Raw genomic sequence first — 25,770 nt, forward strand, 5'->3', positions numbered from 1 at the left:
CAACATGATCATGTAACATGGCTCATTTCAAAATGTTTCTTTCAAAACAGTGAGTTAAGTTCCATTGCCAATGACTGGTACTTTTAATGAGAGCTGAAAGTGAAGCTTAAATTATTTGTCATTCATCAACAATAAAAAATAAATGTGATGTAACTGTAACTACTCATAAAACTGGAGTCCAAAAGGATTTTTAGACCAGAATTTATTTTTCTGAAGACAACAAAATAAATTATCTAAAGAAAAAGGAAAACTTTTATTATATAGGCTTGATGAACAAGCAAAATGATTCCTCAAAAGTTCAATAAAACACAACTGGTCTATAAAAGAGCCATGAGTTTTAGCATTAAGCAGATATTGTTTGGCTAGTAGAAAAAGTGAAAAGAATGGTGAAAAAAATCAGTGTTAAGTATGTAGCAATAAAATATGTAAGCTGAATACTGATAGAAAACTTAATATCCAAGCATCAAGCCAAAGTTTCCAAACGGAAAGCCATGAATACTTATGTTTGGGGTAGAAAGAATCAAGACACAACAAATATCAGAGTCCAATGCACAGCTCAATATAATACAAATATGATTGAAGGATAAATGACTACAGGAGTCTTTTCCATTTCTTCTCCCACCCTCATTTTTAAATAAAGAGGAACTATAGAAAAATATGAGAAATGACAAACTGGGAGGGAAGTTAGTTACATTTTCTTTTATGGGAAGTAGAAATCCTTACAAGATTGCTAATATAGTCAACCGCATCTAATTTTACTCAATATTAAATTTCAAGATTTTTCTTATAAAGCAAAAAAGTCATCCAGTTTTCTGTAACTATAGAATATAACAGCTTTATAATATTTTCAATACTCACCTCTTCTGGGGTGATAACTCCTGTTTCCTTAAACTTTGATTCCTAAAGAGAGTAAAAAGAGTAACAGTATTACACTATCTCTCACTTTCGATTGAACAAACATTTGTGGGCAACTATTTGCCTGCCACCAATCTAGGTAATGGAATGACAAAAAAAGAATCTGTCTCTGGTACCTGACCTCAGGATTATGTAGTAGGGGAAACGGACATGAAAATAATTAAAATACAATGTGATCAATGCTACATTAGAGCAAAGCTCTTTGGAAAAACATTCAAAGGTTTATACAAACACTAAATCTCAAAATAATTTTGTAAAATGACCAAATATCATTATTTTACAAGACAGTAAAAATATCTTAAGATGTTTAGACATCTTACAATTCAATGTCTCACTGAAATCAAGTAATATTAGAAACCCAATCTAGAAGTCCTAAACCATTTAATATTTTCCCATTATTCTCATCTCCATCAAGATAGTATACACTATACTCTCCCTAAAGCAAGGATGTTACTTAACAAATTTTTCTAAAGTTTAAGTTTTACATAAGATTTTATGGTAGAAATCTACAAAAATGAAGATCCATTTATGAACATTACTGATTCAACAAATACCAAATAATATATACTAAGCACTATTTGAGTAATAGGGACATAGAGTGAATAAAATAGACCAAATGCATCCTTGTCTTCATAAGAAGTTTAAACTCTAGTGCAGGGAGAAAAGCCAAATGGTAATCAATACCAGGAAGAAAAATAAGGCAGAGAGCATACTAGTGGGGGTGGAAAGAGAGAGACGGTTATTTCAAATGGGATGGTGAGGGAACAAAGACCTCACTGCTGGGTGACTGTACAGTAGAGACCTTAAGAAAAGGAAACAGCCAAATGTTGGAAGAGCATTTCAGAGCAAATGCAAAACCCAAGGCAAGAGAGTTCTTTTTTTTGTTTGTTTTTGAGAGTTCTTGATAGATAATATAGAGGTTAGACTGGCTTTTAAGCAAAAGTGACCAAGAGGTTTTGCTTAAAAACCAGTAATAGGTGAGATATGACCCTTTATCAAACCAGTATGGGCTTCCCTGGCAGCTCAGTGTTGAAAGAATCTGCCTGCCAATGCAGGAGACTCCAGTTCAATCCCTAGGTCAGCAAGATTGCCTGTAGTAGAAAACGGCAACCCATTTCAGTACTCCTGCCTGGGAAATCCCACAGACAGAAGAGCCTGGTGGGCTACATACAGGCCATGGGGTCGCAAAACCGTCAGAAGCCACTTTGCAACTAAACAAAAACCACAAAACAAGTATAGGCTTGAAGAGCCCTGTAAGGACTTTGGCTTCCACTACACATATGCCTTTCAAACCATGATTTTTCTTAACTTTTACTTCCTAAGAGAAATCATTCTTTCTTTCCCAGGAATTTAGTTTTTTTCCTCCTTGCCTTCCCATGTCTAGTAGGAAACTATCAATACAAGAATTAGTTTTGTAAACAGGGAAGTTTGCACAGGGAAAAACAAGAAGAGGGTCATTAATTCTTTTTTCCTTATTACTAAAACTACATACTAAGAAGCTAAGACATTTTTTTCAGTTTGGTGAACAAGCAGAACACTTCCTAAAAACATAATCTTTTGTTAAATACAACTAGTCAATAAAACAGCAGTTTCATATTTAAGAGTCTTTTTCTCTTGCTCCTCTCTCCCTGAAACTACAAAATTTTAATAAGCATGTATTATTTAAATGCTGTATGCCTAGTTAGACATATTTCTGAAGAGATGGCATAATATGCATAAGAATCACTTGATTTAAATGTCAAAATCATTTTTCAATTTCAATAGACTGAATAATCTTAATTAGGACGGTCTTCACACTAAACAAATATAGGCATAGCAAGTGTTGGAGTTCTCATTTATAAATTTTTTTTTAAACTTGGCCCAACAAGGTATAATTTTAAGCAATTCTTAAAAATAAGTATTTAAAAAACACAGGATTAACATTTCCCATTGTCCTGAAAAGGGAGTAAAGTAAACTTTTAAAATACCAGAGTAACTACCTGAATAAAGAGGAATCATTTCCAAGGGTATTTCATCCCCACACTAAGAAATGTAAAATTTTAATTGAAAACTTACAGAAAAAAACACTTAAGCAAGAAATCCTATTCATTTATTTTTCATCATTGCTCACTTTTCAGAAAGGAAAAATAAAGTTACAATAACAACAAAAAAATTACCCTGAGTTATAAAAGAAAAACTCGAATGCACTTCGAGAAATTTATCTTTGAAAACAAGAAATCAGTCACCGGTTTAATAGGTAATATGTCACAATTTTTACTTTTAAAATGCTGTTATTGCCAATGTAAAGTAAAATTATGTATTTAGAATGGTCAGGTTGCTCACGTCCAAGATGAACTAGTTTCAGCTATTTTAAAACCTGAAAAAGGGGGGCTTCGCCTGTAAACTGGGTTCAGTGGTACTGGAAAAAATGTTGCAAATTTCACCTTGTTCTTTTGAAATCTAACAAAGCTGCGACCTCATTCACAACTATTTCAAACCCCTAATTATAAAAGACTTACTATGAAATTTGAAAGAAAAAAGTGACATGTCATCTCAGTATCAAACACTGATTTATTTAAGATAAGCAAGAATCCTTCTTTTAAAAGTTCAAAAGATCTCCGATGTTAAAATTTAACGTTCTCAAACCCAGCTGGCTGCGGACCACCTTCCAACCCAAGGTACCTAGAGGAGCTGAGTTCCGACGGGAGTAGACAAGACTACAGACGCACAGAGCGTCGCTCCGAGAACAGAATAACCGCGGTAGGGGGCTGCACCTTTTCCCGCGTACCACCCTCACCAGCTGGCTACACCGCCCCCCGCCGGACACCACAGTGACACCCCGGCGCCAGGTCCTCGGTCCCTGCAGAGCCAAGCGTGTGCCTGCCAGCCCCTCGCACGGCCGGCTTACCTTGAGGACCGGGGTCAGGTACTCAGCCACTTCCAGTGCCTTTCCCTTCACCGTGTTAATCACATTCTGCATCCTGGGGCCGGAGGGGCGGCCGGCCCCGCGAAGGAGTGGAAAGGGCAGCAGGGGCAGGAACGAGAGTCAGAAAATGTCCCCGCTGCCGCCGACTCGCCTCAGCACCCGGCCGGCGGCACCCGAGGGGACGGGTCGCGACGGGACGGACGGGGACGACGGGGAGGGGCGGCCGGCGCGGCGCGCGAGGGCAGGGCGCGCGCTCCTCTCGCCCCAGGCAGCGCGCCACAGGCCCGGCCCGGCTACCACCTGGACGCGAGGGAGGGCGACCCGGCCGAGTTGGCGGGGAGAAGCGGGCGCACGCGCACCCCTCGCCCTCTGGGGAGCTGTCTTCACCAAGCTTCACTCGCGCCCCTTCCGGCTTCCCCTTCTTCCTCTCACTCTCTCGCCGTAGCTCGGCCGCCACCTGGGCCTCACGTGACACAGGACTCTTCCCGACACGTGACGCGAGAAAGGCCGCGCTGGGGCGGGATCGGGTCGCTTCTCCCCTCCCTCCGGAAGCGTAACACTGAGCGCGCCTGCGCAATGGGCGGCAGGTCCGCTCACTCCCCGTCGGGTCGTTATTGTGCTTTTTGTTCCGGAATAGGAGGGTCTTGTCCAGAGGCCTATTCGCCTTTCTTTTCCTCCCATAGCTCCCTCGCCTATGGACCCTAAAAGCTGCCGCTACTGCTGCTGTTGCCGAGCGAGACAGTTATTGTCTCAGCTCTAGGATGTGCGTTCTTCCACTAGAAGCTCTTCGAAGGGACCGAGGTAACCGCGCCCCCCGCGCCCAGGGCAAAGAAGTGCGCGTGCGTTTGAGGGGAGGGCGCAGCCGACCGGATCCCCCTTGCGCATGTGTGACAAGAAGGCGTTCCTAGATGATGGAGAGAAACCTGTCCTCACCGAGGAGGGGAGATGTCTCTTTGGCCTCTGTAGGCTTAGGCCCGCTTGGGCTGTGGGTGTTGGCATTTTCAACCCGTCTCCCATCAGTTTCCCAGGTCCTGTACGCTGTCTTTGTACTAGGTTGATTTGGGCAAGTTAACTATCCGGCCTAGAGTTTAGTAGCCTTAATATATCGAAAGAAGGCCTTTTAGAGTCATTGATATTTAAGTTTTCTTCTACTTACAACAGTAATTCAGTATAAATTAACAGTAGTGTTTCGGATATTTTCATTTGGTCTTTATGGCAACGAAATCTTACCCACCAAGGGCTTTTTCATCCTATGGAAAGACGCTACTGCGGAGAAAAATACAAATCTGAAATTATCTTCTAGACCAAGTTGCTCATAAGAATGAAAGTTAAAGCATAGTTTTTCTGCAGAATTCTGCAGTCCTAAAGTGTCCAGGTTAGAGGACAGCACTTCTAACCTGGCTCTTGTCTTTACCGTCTAAGGAGTTCCCCCCTCCTATCAGAGATTTGATAAAATTGACTCTTTCATTTCCTTTCCCCTGGTTCTCTTGTACTCCTCAACTTTTGGTTTAGGTCTAGCCATAGCTAGACATCTAAAAAAATTCCTTTTCTGTTCTTCACAAATAAGTGGTACTTGTATTATGCTTAATCTGCCAGCATGGTTGCTCACGAACTTATTATTCTCTTTAAGGGAATTAAAAAACAGTGGAATGGAAAGCAGTTGTGGTCATCCCATGTTAAGCGCCTCGTCAGCAATGTATACATTCCTGCTGGGGGCCATATTCATTACTTTAAGCTCAAGTCGCATCCTACTGGTAAAATATTCAGCTAATGAAGGTAAGTTAAGATTTGGAATATGTATGGAGCGGTTCCATCTAACCACATTTTCTTGTTTTTAGTTTCCTTGTGTATAAAATGGGAATAATACCCTTAAAAGTTTGCCACCATGTGGTGGCTCAGATGGTAAAGAATCTGCCTGCAAAGTGGGAGACTCCAGTTCAGTCCTTAGGTGGCGAAGATTCCCTGGAGAGGAGAATGGCAACCCACTCCAGTGTTCTTGCCTGGAGAATTCCATAGACAAAGGAACCCGGTGGGCTACAATCCAGGGCTACAGTCCATGGGGGTCACAAAGAGTCTGACAGGACTGAGCAACTTTCATCTTTAAAAGCCCTCTGCTTCATGTAAATGATAAAACATGTTTAGATATGATTCTTTACTCTTACATTCCTACCAAGAAAAATTTTTGATGCTGAGTAAAATTTGGGTCAGTTAAGTACAGATCAAAACTTTTATAGAACAGATTATAACATCTGACTGTTGCTTCAGTCAGCAGGTGTTTCTGAGCGTATAGCAATATATAACTTATTCTGAAACAGGAGATATATTTGATCACCTGGCATTTGTAAGGTACTATTTTAATTATATTATCAGTGGAACAGTACAGGTTATTAGTTTTGGTAAATACATATTCAAGAAATCTTATTATTCCTGATGTAAAATTTTATATTTTAACAGCTTAATTCACACTGGGCTAAATGTTAGTATTAAGGTTCGAAATGCATAAGATGTAGACCTTATTCTCAAGAATTCACAGTTATTAATAGAGAAAATACATGTAAATGCATCAAGAAAATACAGTATAATAAGTGCAGTTCTATACCAAAGATGCAGAGGTAGTTTAGAGTAGAAGGTGATATATTCTCTCTGCGAGAGCGTGATGTGGACTGCAGAGAAATCAGGGAACGCTTCCCTGGTAAGGTGACAATTGACCTACAAGACGACAAGGTGGGCAAAGGTATTCAAAACAGAAGCAGCAGCCTGTAAAAATGGACAGATGTATCAAGAAGTGGGATGGATTGTGAGAACATGTCATTCAGAATTACTGAGAAAAATTTTAAGGACTTGGAGGATGGGAGGAAGGAGTGCTTGGCTAGAGAGGGCAGTAATGATCACGTAGTTGAGGACTCCACGGGCCATGCTAAGGATCTGACGCTTTATTCCCTAGGCTGTAGATTCTGGGGGACAGGGAGTACTTGGAGAACTGTAAACAGCTGGGTAAAATGAGAAAGACTGTTACAATAGCTGGGTGAAGGCAAGACTAAAGGAAAAGAGAAGTAGCCAGTTGGGAAGTTATTACAAATTCGAGCCACAGATGATGAAAACTAATGAAAGATTTTAAAGTAGGAATAGAGAAAAGAGAATAGATTCAAGAAATATTCTAAACATAGAAAACACAGGACTTGAAAATTCCCTGGTGGTCTGGTGGTTAGGACTCTACCCTCTCACTGCAGAGGGCCCTAGTTCAATCCCTGGTCGAGGGAACTAAGATCCTACAAGCTGTGTGGTGTGCCCAAAAAAAGGCAGGACTTGGAGAGTATATTGAATGTGGAGATTGAAGGAGATGAAGTATTGGATAGCTCACTCAGAGGTTTCTGGTTTAGATGCCCAGTAGACTAATGATGCTCCCAACTGAGATGGAGACCAAGGAGGAAGAGGAGATTGGACAGAGCTCATAGAGATTAAAATTTTAGCTCTTGTACCTCACATGAGGCCAGGAGCTGTGTCCTGCAATGTGTAGCACTTCACACATGTCAAGGAACTGTCAGTTTAGTGAATAAATAGAAGATAGTTATTCATGTGGATATATTTAGTGAGCATTAAATGTTCCAGAATACAGATTTGGAAACATTAATGTTAAATTGACATTTAAAACTTGATGAGCAGAGGGCTCATTCAGGGTAAGCACACAGAATGAGAAAATAAGAGCCAAGGATAGAAACCTGAGGAATGCCAGTGGTTTAACAGGTATGCAAACACTCAGAAGGACCTTAAGAAGGAATTAGAAAGATGAGAGAACTAAATGCACGTGACTTGTAGAAGGGAGTTTGAAGACTGGGAGAGAACTGCAATATCAGGATGAGATAAGGATTAAAACCTGCCCTTTGGAATTACTAATTAGAAGGTGTAATCTCAAGGACTAGATAGTTGGAGTAGTGAGGTGGGATCAGAAACCTGACTGTTTGGAGACAAGATCTGAGTGGAAACTGGGTGTAATGGAGTTGTTGTTGTTGTTTAAGTTGGTAATTTTGAGCATATATGTAGGAGAGGAGGAGAAGGCAGTTAATAGAAAGACAAAGGAGATACACTGAAGCCAGAGGAAATACTTACTGTAACAAAGCTCCTGAAGGGAAGGGAAGGTTTTAATGGGGAGAATGGATGAATAGTGAGGCCATGGCTGTCCTCTCTGGGACTGAAGAGAAACCAGTAAGAATGGGTGTGGTGTGGATAAGACTGTGAGTATGGGAAGAAGGTGAGTGGAATGATACCGTGGCATGATCTGGAATCAGCCATGAGAGAAATGCAAGGAAAAAAACAAATAACGAGAATGAGTTAAACAGCGGGGACAAGAATTTGAAAGTTGTGGTCTGAGGCCCTCCATTTTTGTGTGTGCACGTATGCTCATGTATATCATGCCAGAGGATAAAGCAAGTATTGATGGAGGATAATAGAATGTGATTTCAGTCTAGCTTTGAGCTCAGAAAAGGGAGGAAAAGATGTTCTTAGCTAAGCTTTTAATGATGGACGAAGTTTAAGAGGCAGTTAAGTAAGTACTTATAGTACAGAACACTTAACTGCCAGGTATAGGAAGATGACTAGCATGGTCCCTGTCTTATTAGAAGCTTACATTTTAAGGGTAAGACACACAACATAAAAAATAAACATAATACAATGTTAGAAGCACTGTTAAAAGATTTATAGGTAGTTACCTGAAAACTGGGTTCATCTCTTGGTGGATGTTGAACCAAAAGATACAACCAGGCCAAAGATCAGGAGAAGAAAGGATTTATTACTTATAGCAAGTAAGGAGAGCACCTGAGAGCTTTCCCAAAGCAGTGTCTCCCCAAACAGCAAAATTGGGGAAGTTTTCAGTTAAGCTGCATTGTATGAAGGGGCTTGGGTTATTGACAGAATCCAGACTATAGCTGACTGAAGTTGTGAGGGGCAGAAAAGATCAACATCGCCATCCCATAGGTTCTGCTTGATCTGGTGGTTGAACACTGCAGTCTCATCTTTACCACTGAAACTGAACTGGGAGTCTTTATAACTGATATGGTCGAATATCTTATGAACTGATATCTTTGCTTTTATCGACTATCTTATGAACTGATATCTTTACTGATATCTTATGAACTGGTATCTTTACAACAGTAAAATTGTAACAAAAACTGACTGTTACCAGTTACTTTTCTTGACTGATAACAGTTTATTCCTACATTCTTTTGTTTCCATAAGATTCTTAATTACTGAGACCTGTTCAGAGATAAGCATTGTGGCCAAGTTTAGGTCACAAGATGACTTAAGCTAAAAATGGCATCTCTTATGTCAAGAGAGCCATGCCTGTTCTCTTTCTCCAGGGACCCCCCACTTCATCTGCTTACAGTAGTGCTACAGGATTGGAGAAGAATAAAGGATTGATTATGCATGGGTTGAGAAGATCAGGGAAAACCACAGAATAGAGGAAAAAAGGATGTTCTGGGGAGAAAGAATGTTCAGTTGGCTTTTTTTCCTTTCTGCTTGGCCAGTTTGGTTTTTTCATATGACAACCAAGGGAAACAAAGCACATATTTTTTTTTAAATGCATTCCTCAAAATAGTACTGGATAAAATTTAGTTTGTCCTTGGCAAAATTATAGAACAAGTTGTTTGTAAGCATTTGGAAAAAAGAAGTAACAGCCAAGTCAATATATACTAACCAAATCTCATTTCCTAATTAGATTGACTTGTAAGTTGGGACATCCTTTCCTAATGTGTCAGTGGGTTTGGATGTGTCTGAGAGCGTGTTTGTCCACCCCAGAGCCCTGGGCCAGTTGCCTCTTGCCTCAGGATGCTTCCTTCTTGTTACCTCAAAGGTAACTTGTTTGTTTGGACTTGTTTGTCCCAAAGTGCCTATAAAATAATGTTTTCTATGTGGACCATGATATGAAACAGATAGGAAACCTCTGAGTTAGGGACTATCACAGAATGTATGTTGGTTTAAGCAAGGCACATAAGACACATAAGAGGAACCATGAGCTGGGTAATAATTCAGCTACATAAGTTGATAGCTGGTTGATGAGTCAGGCCCTGGTTGTTAATTAATAGTCCATTTAAAAGGTGGTCTCTAACGCCGTACCACAAAGCTTTTCTTTGCTGGTAGCCCTAGCCCCCTCAGCACATTTTTTCAACAACTTGAATGAAAACATGAGAGATGTAGCTCTCAGTTTCAAGGATAATAAAATACTGACTGAGTTAGGGCTAACTAACACATTAGGTGCATTGATTCAAACATCGGAAAGAACAAAGCCAACTGGATGAAATTTAATGTAAACCAGTATTAAAATCTAACTATTAAGTTTAGAAACAACTCTAAATTAACTGTTAGTATATGTAAGCATTATATGTGTTTCCCTGGTGGATCAGTGGTAGAGAATCTGCCTGCCAATACAGGAGATGCAGGTTCAATCCCTGGAAGATTCCTCTGGAGAAGGAAATGGCAACCCACTCCAGTATTCTTGCATGGGAAATCCCATGGATAGAGGAGCCTGGCAGGCTACAGTCCATGGAGTCACAAAAGGATCAGACACAACTGAGCAACTAAACAACAACAAACATTATGTAGACCAAAATTTATAATTAAAAAACATTTCTGTTTCATTTCAGAGAACAAATATGATTATCTTCCAACAACTGTGAATGTGTGCTCAGAACTGGTAAAGCTGGTTTTCTGTGCGCTTGTGTCATTCTGGGTTTTAAAGAAAGGTGAGTCTTGACATGGTACTATGTAACTGGTTAAAAATCAGAGGATCAAAAATTTTAAAACTCAAAGGAACATTTTATGTCAGTTAGCCTAGCCCATTAATTGTATATATGAGGATGCTGAGATACAAATAGAAGTACGATTACCCATGTTTGGCAGGTAAGGAACAGGCTCAAACAGAAACTGTGAGGTGGTGCTGGGTAGGAGGGGTCAGAGCCCCAACTGTCCTAGCATCCTGTCCACTGCTCTGTCTCTTGACTTGTTCCTGTGGTGTGTCCCATAGGGAGTGAGTTTGTATTCAAGTTCAGGATCATCTAAATCGCTGCTGTCTAACTTGATATGTAGCGTACTGGGCAGCAGTCTTCATTTCCTTTAGGGCAGGCGGCATACCACTTTGAAGTCAGAGAAACTATATTCTGGGGCAGATTATTTTACTTTTCTGAGTTCCAGTTTCATTAGCTATCAAATAAGGGTACTAATCCTTCCTCACATCTAAAGTAAGTAGCCTTTTGTGGCTATTAATTCTCCAGTTACTGAACCTTACCTCTCTTCTACTTTGGTCTGCCTTCCCACATCAGGTAAACAGAGAACTTTAGACTGCTAAAGGCTTGCCCCAAAAGATGTCTTTTCATTTTCTAAAGTTTCAGTCTGTGCGACGTTTCTAGTTGGTAAAATACATTTCTTATCTCATAAAATTTATGTGTTATTTACTAGGGCTTAAATTTAAATGGACTTCTATTTTTCATTTTATTTTACATTCTCTGTTACAGTCCCTTGCTAAGTTTTTGGAAACCTAGAGATAGGATAATAACTCATACTAGGATGAGTAAAAGTTAATTTTATCTACTCCCCTCTATTTAAGTTTTAGTTCGTATCTCCCTTTTGTGATTCCCTCCCCCTCCTCCCCTCACACAGCTCCGCAGGGTAAAAAAAATTCCAGCACGAGTGATTGATTTTTCTTTCCACTTAAAAATTTTAACTTGTTGATCTCTTTTGGCTTTATGCTCAGAGTAGTAAGAGAAACTAGAGGTATCCTGAGTTGCATTCTTCAGTGATACATCTATCTCAGGTTAGCAGAAATTAAGAAAATCGTAATTCCTAAGGTGTTGCTGATACCAGTGATGGGCACAGTGGTGGGGTGAAGAAAGACAGTAATGAAATCCTGTGTTGTCCTTGATTTCTCAAGACTAATAGTCACTTATGAAAGCAATTTGTTAAGCCTCTTTTAAAGAATTGTGTCAGGAGTCAATGTAAGTTACTTCCTCTAAAAGTATGTGCATTCTTATCAAGGTCATATATTTATTGCTGTATTTCTTTCTCCAGAAGATCATCAAAATAGAAAGTTGAGATGTGGTTCCTGGAAGGAATTCTTTAATTTCATGAAGTGGTCCATTCCTGCCTTTCTTTATTTCCTGGATAATTTGATTGTCTTCTATGTCCTTTCCTATCTTCAGCCTGTAAGTAAATAATGACAAAGAAAATAGCACTGAAAAGACAAGAGAAATGAATCCCAGAACTAACCTTTTTCTCTTTTTCAATTGTTTTCCTTACCTTTGTTAGTTTCTCATTGCCTCACTGGCCTTCCTAAGGTTTTACCAGAATCTGAGCACAGCCAATCCACTTGCCAGACTCCCCCACTGTGAAAGATAACTGTATTACACCGTGCTGACTGATCTGAGGGAGCTGCTTCCTGATCCCTGAATCTAGAGCCATCTCTGTCTGTGTAATCTTAACCTGTCTGCCTATTTTCTGAGCCATTCCGTGGTCACACACCTCTAATGCTAATCTCAATACCCAGGACCTCCAAGCTGACTCCAGTGTTCAACTCAGAAAATTATATTCTCAGTGTACCACTCTTATACTTGTTTTAATGTGGCTGATATGTGTTCTATTGGTATGATTGTCTTTCTGTGCTACTCCTGTCATTTAACCAACAAGTTGTTTAAGGGTAGAGATTCTATCCTTCCAATCTAAATGCTGTCCATGACTGATAATACTAGAAATGCTTTTTATCTCTCCTGGCATTCCCTGTGCCAATTTAGAGAGCCACTAGTAATCAGAGTTAAACTTTGGTCTTCTGCTTTTGGAGCAGGAAGTGGCAACCCACTCTAGTATTCTTTGCCTGGAGAATTTCATAGATAGAGGAACCTGACAGGCTACAGTCCATGGGGTCTGTTAGACACGACTGAGCGATTAACACACACTTCTGCTTTTACTTATTATTCATTTGGGATCACACATATTTTTTCCTCTCTCTAACTTTATTTTATAAAATGAAGGTTTCTGTTGCTGTATTTAACAAAATATGTTTTATTTTAAAGAGCAAATTCATTCATTTTGATTATAAGTAGGATTTCTGTTGACGCTAATCCTGTGTTTGAAGCCTCTTTGCTGCTGCTGCTGCTAAGTCGATTCAGTTGTGTCTGACTCCTGCGACCCCATAGATGGCAGTCCACCAGGCTCCCCCGTCCCTGGGCAAGAATACTGGAATGGGTTGCCATTTCCTCCTCGAATGCCTGAAAGTGAAAATTGAAAGTGAAGTCGCTCAGTCGTGTCTGACTCTTAGCGACCCCATGGACTGCAGCCTACCAGGCTCCTCCATCCTTGGGATTTTCCAGGCAAGAGTACTGGAGTGGGGTGCCATTGCCTTCTCCATTGAAGCCTCTTTAGGTATAGCCAAATCAGTTTGAGAGTGGGGTGAAAAGGAGGGTTCAAGAAGGCACTGAGGCAGAGAACAGGAGTTTCTTTTGCACAGTTTAGAAGATTAGAACCAGGCAAAACCAAACTGCTCGATAAAAATAGAATATGTTACCATACTAGCCAAAAGGCAAGGACCTGGGCCAGAGGAGCACCTGAAGTTCCTTCACCTGTGGTCCACTTTCTTAGTAAGGGTTCATTGCATCTAAACTGTGTCCTTCTAAATTCTTTCACTTTGGTTTTTCAGATCTAAGAATTCCTGTACCCAAGGACATAATTTTTCACATTCAACAAGTATATGTTTGTTGTGTTTCGTTGTTATCTAACAGACTAGATCTAAATTTATACCATTTTGCTAAATCCCCAGTACTGAAGCAAGATTGCAGCTTCCTGTTCTTACAACTTATTGCTTTGCTCTTCCTTCCTGATCGCTTACAACCACAGATACTACAAAATAAATCCCTTGGCACTCATAGTCTGTGTATTGCTGTGCCCAAGCCTAGTGGGAAAGAATTAGAGATGCATGGCAGTTTGGGGGCAAAGAGCTCTGATATTTTGTTTATTCTGTACTACTGCCTGGACAGAGTGGATATGTTGCCCCAGGCCAGCGGGCTGTTTCACTATGGACCTTTGCACTGCTGTTACTGTGACTGATCAGAGTCACCACTTTCCAACTTACCAGCCACATACTTTTCTCATCTCCTCTTAACCAGGGGTTCGCAAGCATTCATCTACAGAGAAAACCTTAAAATAATGGTTCCCATAAAAATGGAGTGGAAAAAGAGCAATGTTGTATTCTTGGAGTTTTTGCTAGTTTTTATTGGATTTACTCATTTCTCTCATTCAGCTGTATGTTAGTCATATTTACTGGTTGTATAGATTGTGGAAATTCTTTAGGGTTTAATCAATGTAAAGTGACAGGAGGAAGGCAGTAGGACTTGTTTTTAAAAATAATTAACATTGTCAGATCCAGTTATGAGACTAGTGATAAATTTCATACCTCCTGGGCCAAAATGTACATATATTCAGATTAATATTCTCATATGTGCAATTTGACTAAATTCAGAGAAACAAACCTTTATAAAAATCTGGCTAGCACTCTTCTAATTTTTTCCCATTGTTCAGAACAATGGGAATAAATCCAAAGGACTGTCAAGTATGAGTTTGGTAATGAATCACTGATATTGAATCACTATATTTCAACCAAGTAAATTGATTTCATTCTAGAACATTAAAAATGCTTAAAAACCTATACCTCTGTCTTCCTAATGTATAAATGAGCCTAACAGTACTTGCCTTTTCTCTCTACCCACAGAATCAGCGTTAAAAGACTATATAAATCTCCTTGAGAGCTTGAAAAAATATGCTTTATAGTCATGATAACCATTATTTCTGGACTTAAACCCTTAGAGTTTATAAGTATTTCCAGATCTGCTCATACAGATTATTACTCAGGCATTTGCTGAACTTCAACACATTTCAACAGCCTGTACGATGATTTGATCATATCTGCATAAATTCAACCTGCAATAAAAATAGAATTTAATCCTCTAGTGAAGTAGTTGCCCTAATAACCCCTCTGGGTTTTGACCAAAAAGCTCTTTTTGTCAGGTGAACTTGCACCAGGCTGGGAGATTTCTGAGGTCAGTGCTTTGTTTGGATTGTAACTCTATCTTCTCTTTCTTTCTAGGCCATGGCTGTTATCTTCTCAAATTTTAGCATTATAACAACAGCTCTCCTATTCAGGATAGTGCTGAAGTAAGTAACATGTTGTGAAAGCATATATCATACTTTTAAAGTAGCACCGCCTTGTTTCAGATGATATACCCTCTGAATCCCAAGGCCGGGATTTTATTGCTAATTGGCATTGTGTATTGGGCAGGTTGTCTAACCCATCTGGAAAGCAGCTACAGTGGTAGCCTGCGATTCAGTGTTTGAAATGTTTTTCCTTAGCATTGAAATGTTTTTCCTTAGCATCTCAAAAAAAGAGACGAATGACTAGATTTTAATTATTTTAATTTTTAGTGCCAGATTTTCAACAAAGAATTCATTAGCTTTTTTCTTTTTTTAAATAGAATCTCTGTACGTTAATAGGGAACCAAGAAGTTCCTAAAATTAATATATTTGTTATTTGGAGTTTGGAGATGATAAAAAGTGACAAACTGTTTTTATTAAAGTCCTTGAGATAAGTATATTATTTAAGTTTTAACTGGCAGAGGATTTGCATCAAGTTTAAATAGGCTGTGCTGCAAAGCAAAGGCCACAATGTCCTAAGGTGATAAAGGATCTGGCTACTTAACTCCAGTTTAATTTGTTATTTGATGATGGTGATGATGATGGAAAATAAAATAACTTTTTGTTATATTTGTTGTGATTGTTTTAATTTTACATTCACTTTCTGTTTTTAATTTCTTTCTCAGTGTACTGTGACAGAGTGTTTTCATAATTTATGTGCACAGAAGGGTGAAAGGCTTGGTACATAGGCACTCAGCAGTTATTTGTGGAATCCCTTGATGCATTCAGTTTAGAAATTATATGGTATTCTGGAAAGATTTTCTTTTTACCTTGAGGAAGCATTCAGTTTAATGGTTGATGTAAGATATGGGGGAAAAAATGAACATAGCATTTCAACCAATTTAAATGTAGAGTAACTGAAATTTGCTTTTTGATCACTCTCTTCATTTATGAATTGTGAGAATAATCCAGCCCAACTAGTAAGTAAAGAATGCTAATCCAAAAACATTTTATAGTCTTTAAAATCAGCATGAATGTCACTTAGTAGGATAAAAGTTGGCTTCTGAGGAGACATATGTAAGCAATTGTATTTTTATATTGAGTACTGTGATAATATCGAGATTCATTTCCATAAAGGAAAAAATATTGGCTCTGACACACAAAAAGGCTCACTATTAGGGGAGCAGTGGTTTCAAAAACATGCATTTTTTGTTTTGTTTTGTTTGAGTTTTTTTTTTTACTTTTAAATTTAAAAAACGTTTTTTCCTATGATATGACAGTTTATGAGTATGCATGGTGTTACTATGTAATGCATAAGTATTATAGCAAAATTATATTAATTTAAAACTGATTTTACCAAAAAGAAGGTTAAAAGTATGTTATTGCCTGGCTTGAGATTGGCCAGTAGCTCTAGCTGTGCCCCGAGTTGGTTGGTTGCTTTTTTTTTTAGTGACTCCAGCATATGAACAGGGCCATAGGCTGAGGTGAGGGCCACTTGGAAAAGCCCTGCCCAGGGTGCCCTGACTGCCATGTGGGCAGCCATGTGGGGAGGCTTTCCATCAGGCAGTGACCAGAAAACCCTAAGGCCTCCACAGGGCCTCTCCACCCTATTTTAACTTAATCCCATAAGGACCACTAATGGTAAGTGCAATTAGACCGGGTCTGCCTGGAGCCCGGAGCCACTAAGCATTTTGCAGCCTTTGGGCAGCTCCCCTTGACTGCAGAGGAGGGAGTCTAGGTGAATAGGCTGGGGGCAGAGGGGCAAACAACATTATGAACTATAGTTCAAACTTTTTTTTTCATGTATTTTACCTTTTAGTATTCAAAGCAGTAGTATTGATTCTTAGGCATTTGTTTACTTTGTTGTTAGCATTTTTTTTTTGTTTTTTTTTTTTAAGCTTTATATTTTGTATTGGGGTATAGCTGATTAACAGTGTTATGATAGTTTTGGGTGAACAGCGAAGGGACTCAGCCATACATAGTATGTGTATCCATTCTTCCCCAAACATCTCTCCCATCGAGGCTATACAGTAGATCCTTGTTGGTTATCCATTTTAAATATGGCGGTGTGTACATGTCCATCCCAAACTCCCTAGTATACGTTCACTCCGTTCTTTCCCTCTGCAACTGTAAGTTCATTCTCTAAGTTTGTGAATATCTCTTTGTTTTGAATACTTAGAAGTTACTTGGTAAAGAAACAATAAATCACTCCATTTTTATTATTTCTAGGAACTTTAATTTAGTTCCCAGAGTAAGTCTTAGTTTGAGTAATTAACAAATCAGCCCTGAACTTACTTAAAATAATAGAGCTAAAATATAATAAATCTAATAATGTATTTTACAGAAATACCTTTTAAGTATTACCTGTTAATTTTAAAATCAACTTTGTTCTGTTTTGATCTTTTTATTGGTGGTAATGTATGTTGCTTGTTTTCCCCTATGTAACTTAATTTTTGTGACTCTTTGATGGTCTTTTGCAATAAAATTTTCACCTAAAAATAGTTTGAGTTTTATCACAAGTTCTTAGTTTGTTTGCCATAAATAACTCATTTAGAATATTGAAGATCTTGTCTTATAGTTGACTCTGGCAAAGCCATCAAATACCTTTCCCATACAGGTAAAGAGTATAAGGCTATACAGGTAGAAAAAAAAAAAAAAGTCCGATGACTAATGCAGGAATATACTTGTAAGAATTTGAAAGTGAGAAAAAGAAAACTACCACTATCCAAATGTCTTATTCTAAACCCCATGTGAATGCATAGATTCCCTCTTTGAAGTATAATTAATGATTCAAAGTGGAAATATAATGAGCATGCCTCAAAGCCTCATTGGTTTGCTCTTAAGGCTTGGCAGAGTTGTATAATCTTGTTTGCTAGGCTTTAGGGAATAATATTTCAACCTGAACATCGAGATTTGGGAACAGAACCAGGAACAGCACTTAATTTTACCTAAAAAATGTATATGAATTTCTCTGATTTCTTCAAAGGGCAGGGGAAAAAATTATTAAAAAACACATTTTGAAACTTTGATGGGTATCTTGGAAGTTGTGGTAAACTTTACTTTCAGAAGTAGCAGGAAAAACAAAAGTGCCACTCAGTAATATAAGCATTTCCCCAAAACCATTCACTCACATGATAAATATTTTTTATAATTTCTCATGATAAGTATGTCCCTGGTCATCCTCTGTGCTAATTAGAAAGGTATGATATATGGTTTCTTGAAAAAAAGTATTTTTCCACTTAAATATTTTCTTGCTCTGCCTTGGTTTACCACCAAATATGGTATTTATATGTATTGTGTGTATGTGTATGTACATATATATACACACTTTAGAAAATTTAACTTAAGATATGTGAGTTTCCATTCATCATTCCTTTGATGAAGAGCTAAGGCCTTTCCTTTGTGTGTATCTGGGATTTGCTGATAGGAGTTCTTTGGCTTCTTTCTTGCTTGAACCTACCTTCATTACACATCATCCATGGTTTCCAGTTCCAGTTTCTTTAAAGTGGAACAAGCCTTAAAAATATTTTTATAGTAGATTTTTTATTATTCATTCCTCAATCTTACAACTCACCTGCAACTATTCAAAGGCAGTTTTTTTTTTAAGTCTTGTGATTTGCCTTTAATCTTCCTAAAGCTTTCAACTTAGTTTTCTTAAAAATAGCAATCCTTTTCTTTCACACATAATTTATGGTTTCTATAATCATTAAAATATATGATTAGAATAATGAGCTCACCTGGCAAAAACAAGTTTTGGAATGGACACTTTTTGAGCAGAAAGTTCACTTGGGAGGAAAGGCCCTCGGGTTCACCAGGCAGCCTTCCAGTCAGCAGCCTTCAGCTCCACACACCAATCTGAATGTTTCGCAGAGCAGTGGAGAGGTCAGTTGAGTGTCTGCTGTTGTTCTGTTTCAAACTTGTGTCCGACTCTGCAACCGCATGGACTGCATCACGCCAGTCTTCCCTGTCCTTCACTATCTCCCTGAGTTTGCTCAAACTCATGTCCATTGACTTGCTGATGCCATCCAACCATCTTATCCTCTGTTGCCCCCTTCTCCTCTTGCCCTCAATCTTTCCCAGCATCAGGGTCTTTTCCAGTGAGTCGGCGTTTTGCTCAAGTGAGGTGACCAAAAGTATTAGAGCTTCAGCTTCTGCATGAGTCCATCCCCTAAACTGAGGAGGACTCTTCTGGGCATAATCAGTCATCATTTCTAAGAGCACAGATTCTTAGCTCACTTTACAGAATAACTTACTGTTATATTTTCTTTGCTGAAAATCTATTTTCAGCCTAGTCCTTAGTAATTTTTAACCTTCCCCAGAACATTTTTAATGAGTAATTACTTGTATTAGGTACCATTTAGCTTGTATAAGGCTTTACTTTCTTTGGTTCTTTTTCCTCATTGTCAATATTAGTGAAAATTCTATAGCTTCTAAAGGACCTGTCGAGTATTATCATTGTCTCTTTTTATCTTGATGCATAGTAATTGCTTATATGATGATTCTTATAAATTAAGTACTTATCTGTGTCTTTTCAGTTTCCATCACATTAGCTTTCTACCACTGAAGGTGTGCCACTTGCACCTTCAGAAATGTAAGTGACTAGTTAACAGTTTCCGACCTCATGAAGTAAGACTATGCTAGTCCAATCACTAAGTGCTAGATCTGGTTATTTGAAAGTGTCTGCACAAGAATATATGATAATATGATCAGATAGTGCTGCCTTTAAGACTGTGTAGTTAGTTAGCAGTTTCACAGCATGAAACTGCATGGAAGCATTGGTGAGATCAAACATGTATTCTCATATAGGCATACTGGGTACTCAGAATTGTATTGATATCCGGGAGGAGGACTTAACAAAACCATGACTCGGACTGCTTCCTTGCTTTCATGAATATATGACCTTAGGGAAGTCAGTTAACCTCTGAGAACACCATTTCCTGCCCTAGAACAAACCGCCTGACCCATGGTAGATGCTCAACAAATGCTCCAGAATTCTTACTTCTAGTTCTCACCTGTTGCTTTACACGTCTGCCTTTGTTTATGTTGCTCTATTCTTGGTATCCCTCTTCTTCATCTGACTGACTGATCTTCAAACTTAAAGATGTTGTCACCTCCAGAAGCCTCCTTGGCTGTTCCCACCTGACTGCCATCCTCCTCTTTCCTTAGTCAATATACATTCTTTTAGCCTTTACATAGACTCTTGCCTCTGCCCGGATATATCAGTCTCTTTTCACATGACAAACTTCCGTTTATTTTTCATCTTTCAGCTTAAGTGTCATCTCTTCAAAGCAATACCTGATTCTATTTACAGACTCAAGTGTTCCTTCCTCAATGTACCCTAGTTGTTCTGTGTATCACATGTCACACGTTACATTGTCATCATTTAGGTATGACTCTCCCTATTAAAGTATAAACTGTTAGAGAATGGAGACCAAGTCTTTTTTCTCTTTGCAGAATGCCTGGCACATAGTTGCTACTCATTAAATGTCTGTTAAACTGAATTCAGAAGATGGAATAATAATCATTACATGCTCTTTTTCTCAAAATGTGTTGCTGGACAAAGTAAATAAATACTTTGTCAACAAACACTAAAAATATATATATATTTTTTAACTTGCCTTATCCAACAGTAGTTTGGGGTGTAATACCTTATGATGAGGCTGTGGATCAGGGAGCTAACTTCCTCAAATCATTTCTGGATCATGGATACTTTTGAAAATTTGACAGAGCTTTTAAGGGTCTCCTGGAGAGGGTGGGGAAGGCCAGAAATTCACCTATGTATTATAGAACCTTTGGCACACACTGTAAGAATTCACAGAAAAGTTCATCACGTTTTCTTCCAATTCATGGAAACTAGATTAAGAATTCCTGCTTTAGTGTACTTTATTCCCAGGTAAAAAGTGATTGTACCAAACAACTAAGATCAGCTCTCAGAGTAGAAAGGAGACTTGGTTAAACATAAAAGTTAGAAGGAAATTTACAATGTGAAGATCCCCTGAAGGAGGAAATGGCAGTTCACTCCAGTAATCTTCCCTGGATGATTCCATGGACAGAGGAGCCTAGGGGAGGTTGCAAAGGAGTCAGACATAACTGAGCAACTAAGCAACACCTAGGAAAAATGACTGGATGGCCTTAAGGGACAATTACTCTAAAAAGTGAATAAAAATAAATTCAAGAAGCAGACTCACCCAACAGGTTTCCTTTGAACTTGAATTGTAGAGAATGCTAGCAAAAATGGTGTGGTTCAGGCAACCAAATACTCAAGTAATTGAGTTTTCAATAGAAACAGTTGATGTGGGAGGGGAGAAAATGAGTAATTAAAAATCTCCTTTTTCATCTTTGAACAGGAGACATCTAAACGGGATACAGTGGGCTTCCCTCCTGATTCTGTTTTTGTCTATTGTGGCCCTCACTTCTGGGACTGAGACCTCACAGCATAGCCTGGCAGGACATGGATTTCATCATGACGCCCTCTTCAGCCCATCCAATTCCTGTCTTCTCTTCAGAAGTGAGTGTCCCAGCAAAGACAATTGCACAGCAAAGGAGTGGACATTTTCTGAAGCTCGGTGGAACACGACGGCCAGAGTTTTCAGTCACATCCGTCTTGGCTTGGGCCATGTTCTTATTATAGTCCAGTGTTTTATTTCTTCGATGGCCAATATCTATAATGAAAAGATACTGAAGGAAGGGAACCAAATCACCGAAAGCATTTTCATACAGAACAGCAAACTCTATTTCTTTGGTGTTCTTTTTAATGGACTGACCCTGGGCCTTCAGAGCGGTAACCGTGATCAGATTAAGAATTGTGGGATATTTTATGGCCACAATGCATTCTCAGTAGCCCTTATTTTTGTAACTGCATTCCAGGGCCTCTCAGTGGCCTTTATTCTGAAGTTCCTGGATAACATGTTCCATGTCTTGATGGCACAGGTCACCACTGTCGTCATCACAACGGTGTCTGTCTTGGTCTTTAACTTCAGGCCCTCCCTGGAGTTTTTCTTAGAAGCCCCATCAGTTCTTCTCTCAATACTTATTTACAATGCCAGCAATCCTCAAGGTGTGGAATACGTACCTAGGAAAGAAAGGATTCGAGATCTAAGTGGCACTCTTTGGGAGCGCTCCAGTGGGGTAAGTTTGTGAAGATGCTGGTGCTTCCCAAATTTAAAGCATGGTTATACAAGAAAAGAAATAGATCAGGGCTGTTTTATCACAGGATATATCTGATCTCTGTGAGTTTAAAAAATCATTCAACATTTGTTGGACTCCTTGTGTGTAAGGGCTCATGATAGTACTGTCAGGGGTTGAAAAAAATTATAAATCGGAGTGTCAAGGGCCTTATACATTAGCTGTATCATAGAATATTATAGAGTCATAGAGCCAGAGATGCTTCATAGGTTATCTTGTCTAGTCTCCATAGTTTTACAATGAAGAACCAGACTCTAAGAGGCTGACTGGGTGACAGATAGTAAGTGAAAGAATTTGTAACAACCCCATGAGGTCTGACTCCTTATCCATTCATTACTCTTCTCACTTCACCATAGTTGAGGAAAAAAGCTTCTTTGATAAGAAAAGTTGATCTTCAACATTAGTAAGTCTTGTTAAATGTATCACTAAATTGAAAGCCTGGCTGCTTCCATTTCTTGGTAGTTACTCATAAACCAGAGTGTTCCTGAAGGACTTGCCTTGTTTATTTCACTAAGAAGGTGGTCCCCAAAAGGATCTCTGCAGGTTGACCTAAACTGTTTTCTAGAAAAGTACATATGCAGTTATTCTGAATATTCTTCTAAGTGCTTATAATTGTTTTAGGAAGGTCTGCCAGTCATACTATTAGCAAATGAATAGTGATCTTTTGAAGGCTCAAGTTAGGAGTTAGATACATGTTTAAATAAAACATGAGATAGAGTCCTCTATCTAGGTTTAAATTTACAGTTCTCATGAACCCATGAGATAGTTCGCACAATAAACATACTTTGTGTGATAGTTCATACAATGAACATTTTACTCTGAGACAAAGTTAGCTTATTGCTTATTAGAGTTCATGGCAAAACTTCCCTCATTAATGCCTCTGAAGTGATGATATGACAGATTCTTAAGATGGAAAAACAAGAAGCCTGCTTTGATCTTAGTCAGAGTGTAGATTTATAAATTCTGTATTCTTTTCCAAAAGTCTAATAACACCATTTGCCCTACTTTTTTAGGTAAAATGAGTTTAGGTAACAACACCTAGTTTATACCTATTTCTGCAACCTTTAGTCATTTCCCTTCAGGACCAGCAGAGGGCACGCTTTACTTTGCTCTTGTTAACTTTGAAATTCAAATACATTGAAGTGCATTCCAATTTTTATGATCTCATTATATGTCTAAAATTAACTTTCCAAGAATAAGTATTTCATTTCATTTAGCCAGATTATAGTTTAATTAAATAAGATCCATGATTTGTTAGTAAAGGTTCTCATTAGTAGTCATTGAAAATGGAGCATTTCTAGTTTTGTCCTAATTAATTACTTATTTCATATTTCCTTTTAGGATGGAGAAGAACTGGAAAGACTTACCAAACCCAAGAGTGATATTGAATCAGATGAAGATACTTTCTAAGTGGTACCCAAATAGTTGGCAGCTCTCACAAACATTTTCACTCTGTGTGATAATTATCTTTTCACTTTGATAAACCAAGAACATTTCTAAAGCATAAAACTCTTTGCATATATCTAACCATTCCCAAAATAATTCCAACCAAAGCTTAGAGGACCTAAAGACTAAAAAGTTCTAAGGAACTTAACATAAGAGTAATAGTATGGAGACTGCATTAATGACGTGGTACTTAGTACATTGTGGGCTTACCAGATGACACAGTGATTAAGAATCCATTACAGGAGATGCTGGTTCGATCCCAGGGTTGAGAAGATCCCCAGGAGTAGGAAATGGCAACCTGCTCCAGTAGTCTTGCCTGGACAATTCTTTGGACAGAGGAGCCAGGTAGGCTGTAGTTCATGGGGTCTCAAAGAGTAAGTCAAGATATATTTGCAGATTATTTTCCTCTTCCTCCATTCCAAAAAAAACTTGTGATAATCATGTTAGCTTTACCCTATAAGCATACAAATAGAGGTCAGTTTGCTAGATTTTCATAATTTTGTGGTTCTGCTCTGCATGCCATAGTCTTCCCTTTTTTATCATCATAAATGTCACTTAGGTTGTCCTTTGAATGTTGAGGTCATGGAGATAGTCATTTTGTAATTAAAAAGCAGTGTGACTCTTTGTAAAAATTTGATTGAAGGCCACAACATAGATTTGAGAATAATGTAGTCTGTGCTAAATATTTTGCCAAAGAAACAAAATTTTGAACAAAAATCTCAGAATTTTAATTTTTAGGAATTTTCAGGGAATTTTAGTTTTAGTGATTTATCCTTTGATGTTTTTCTATACACAAAAAGCTTCAATTTAGGTGAAAGTCCTCAGTTATCTCTTGTATTTTACATTAGTTACAGCTGTGATGGGTTTTTTCTCCACAGTTTGAGCATGTCACTTTTGGATTATTCTATTTCAGAGAACTAATAAGCCACTTTTATTAGTTATTAAATAGAAGTTATGATTATTATATATATTTATAGCATATTCTGTTCCTAAAGGTTAAGCCACTGGCTTCAGATCCTGCCAGATTGTTGGTAAGACTAGGTGCCGAAGACTTCCTTTTAAAAGGGTCACTTTGCAAACAAATGACTTTTACTGAACTATGAATAGTGTTACTCTAAAAAGAGGAAGGCTAGTCATAAATAAAGCACTTTATGGTAACTTATTTCACACTTAAACTGCATGGTATTTTAGAGGTATTTTTGCATGCATCCAATTGAGTCTGTGAGTTAGAAAAGTCAGGTGATAGGTAATTTAAAAATGAGGAAACAAATGATTTGCCCAAGACTGTATAGCTGGATGGCGATAGGACAAGAGCTGACTTCAGCTAATAGGCCTGTGTGTTTACAGAGTACTGTAAATATGAGCTTTAAGGTGTCATTTTCATACAGTTTGTATGTCTTTTTTCCCCCTAATTTTCATGTAGATAAATATAATGCTATTAATCCATCTGTGATAGCCAGAATAATATGAATGGCAAGAATTGGTGGAAATTTATAAATAAAATAATTATTAAACCCTTACCTTGTGTTGCCACTTTATCATATGAGGTGGAATACAGAATATTTTTAATTTCAAAAGTTTTAAAACTTTCAGGAGATCTTAACTTCTGAGAATAACAAAATTCTTACCTTAGTCATAGCTTTTCCATCAGAGTACTGTGAGCAGGAAGGTTACCTTATTATGGTAGTTCATTTTAAAGGCAAAGAAAATCGGCTCTAGGAAGACCTCACTTTGAAGAAATATAGCATACAAAACATACTTATGAGACAGATAAAATTGCAACAATATTATTTGTGAAGGTATTGCTTACAGAATATATTAAATAGCAGATTCCACTAATTCATAGAGATTGGTTTCCTCATTCACAGTTACTTTTTTTCACCGTCTTCAGGAAAGCATTGCTTGCCTAAAGTAAGGTTTACTTGTGCTAACTTACAAATTAAAAGGAAGGAGCTGGAACTAAATAAAATGTGAAGTTCTGATATGGATGCACTGGAGTATAGTTGACCCCTCAACATGGTTAACCTGCATGGGTCCACTTACATGCAGATTTTTTTCCCCAATAAATATGGTACTATATGATCACTGGTTGGTTGAATCCTCAGATACATAACTGAAGAAATGAAGGGCAGTCTGTGGGACTTGAGCATCCT

The 25,770-nt window shown here is 38.3% G+C and overlaps 2 protein-coding genes across 3 annotated transcripts in view; one reads left to right on the plus strand and one right to left on the minus strand.

The window, feature by feature from the left end:
• The window catches only part of ATG3 (autophagy related 3), a 34,469-nt gene extending 30,130 nt beyond the window's left edge, over window positions 1-4,339 (minus strand). Inside the window, exons 1-2 of the mRNA XM_018065940.1 lie at window positions 3,803-4,339; window positions 859-900 (exon numbers count right to left, since the gene is read on the minus strand). Coding sequence (XP_017921429.1) covers window positions 859-900; window positions 3,803-3,874 — 114 coding nt within the window. The 5' untranslated portion in view covers window positions 3,875-4,339. The remainder of the gene's footprint in view (window positions 1-858; window positions 901-3,802) is intronic.
• SLC35A5 (solute carrier family 35 member A5) lies at window positions 4,384-25,137 on the plus strand. Of its 2 annotated transcripts, none has more exons than XM_005674922.3 (7): window positions 4,384-4,621; window positions 5,451-5,596; window positions 10,459-10,557; window positions 11,879-12,012; window positions 14,943-15,010; window positions 21,334-22,114; window positions 23,513-25,137. In XM_005674922.3, the coding sequence occupies exons 2-7, from the start codon at window positions 5,470-5,472 to the stop codon at window positions 23,579-23,581; spliced, it is 1,278 nt and encodes a 425-aa protein (XP_005674979.1). In that variant the 5' UTR covers window positions 4,384-4,621; window positions 5,451-5,469; the 3' UTR covers window positions 23,582-25,137. The 2 variants fall into 2 exon arrangements, with proteins under 2 accessions (XP_005674979.1, XP_005674980.1); XM_005674923.3 differs by having other exon boundaries at window positions 4,387-4,621; window positions 11,882-12,012.

The sequence above is a fragment of the Capra hircus genome, chromosome 1, assembly GCF_001704415.2.
Source record: "Capra hircus breed San Clemente chromosome 1, ASM170441v1, whole genome shotgun sequence".
In the NCBI taxonomy this organism is placed as follows: Eukaryota; Metazoa; Chordata; class Mammalia; order Artiodactyla; family Bovidae; genus Capra; species Capra hircus.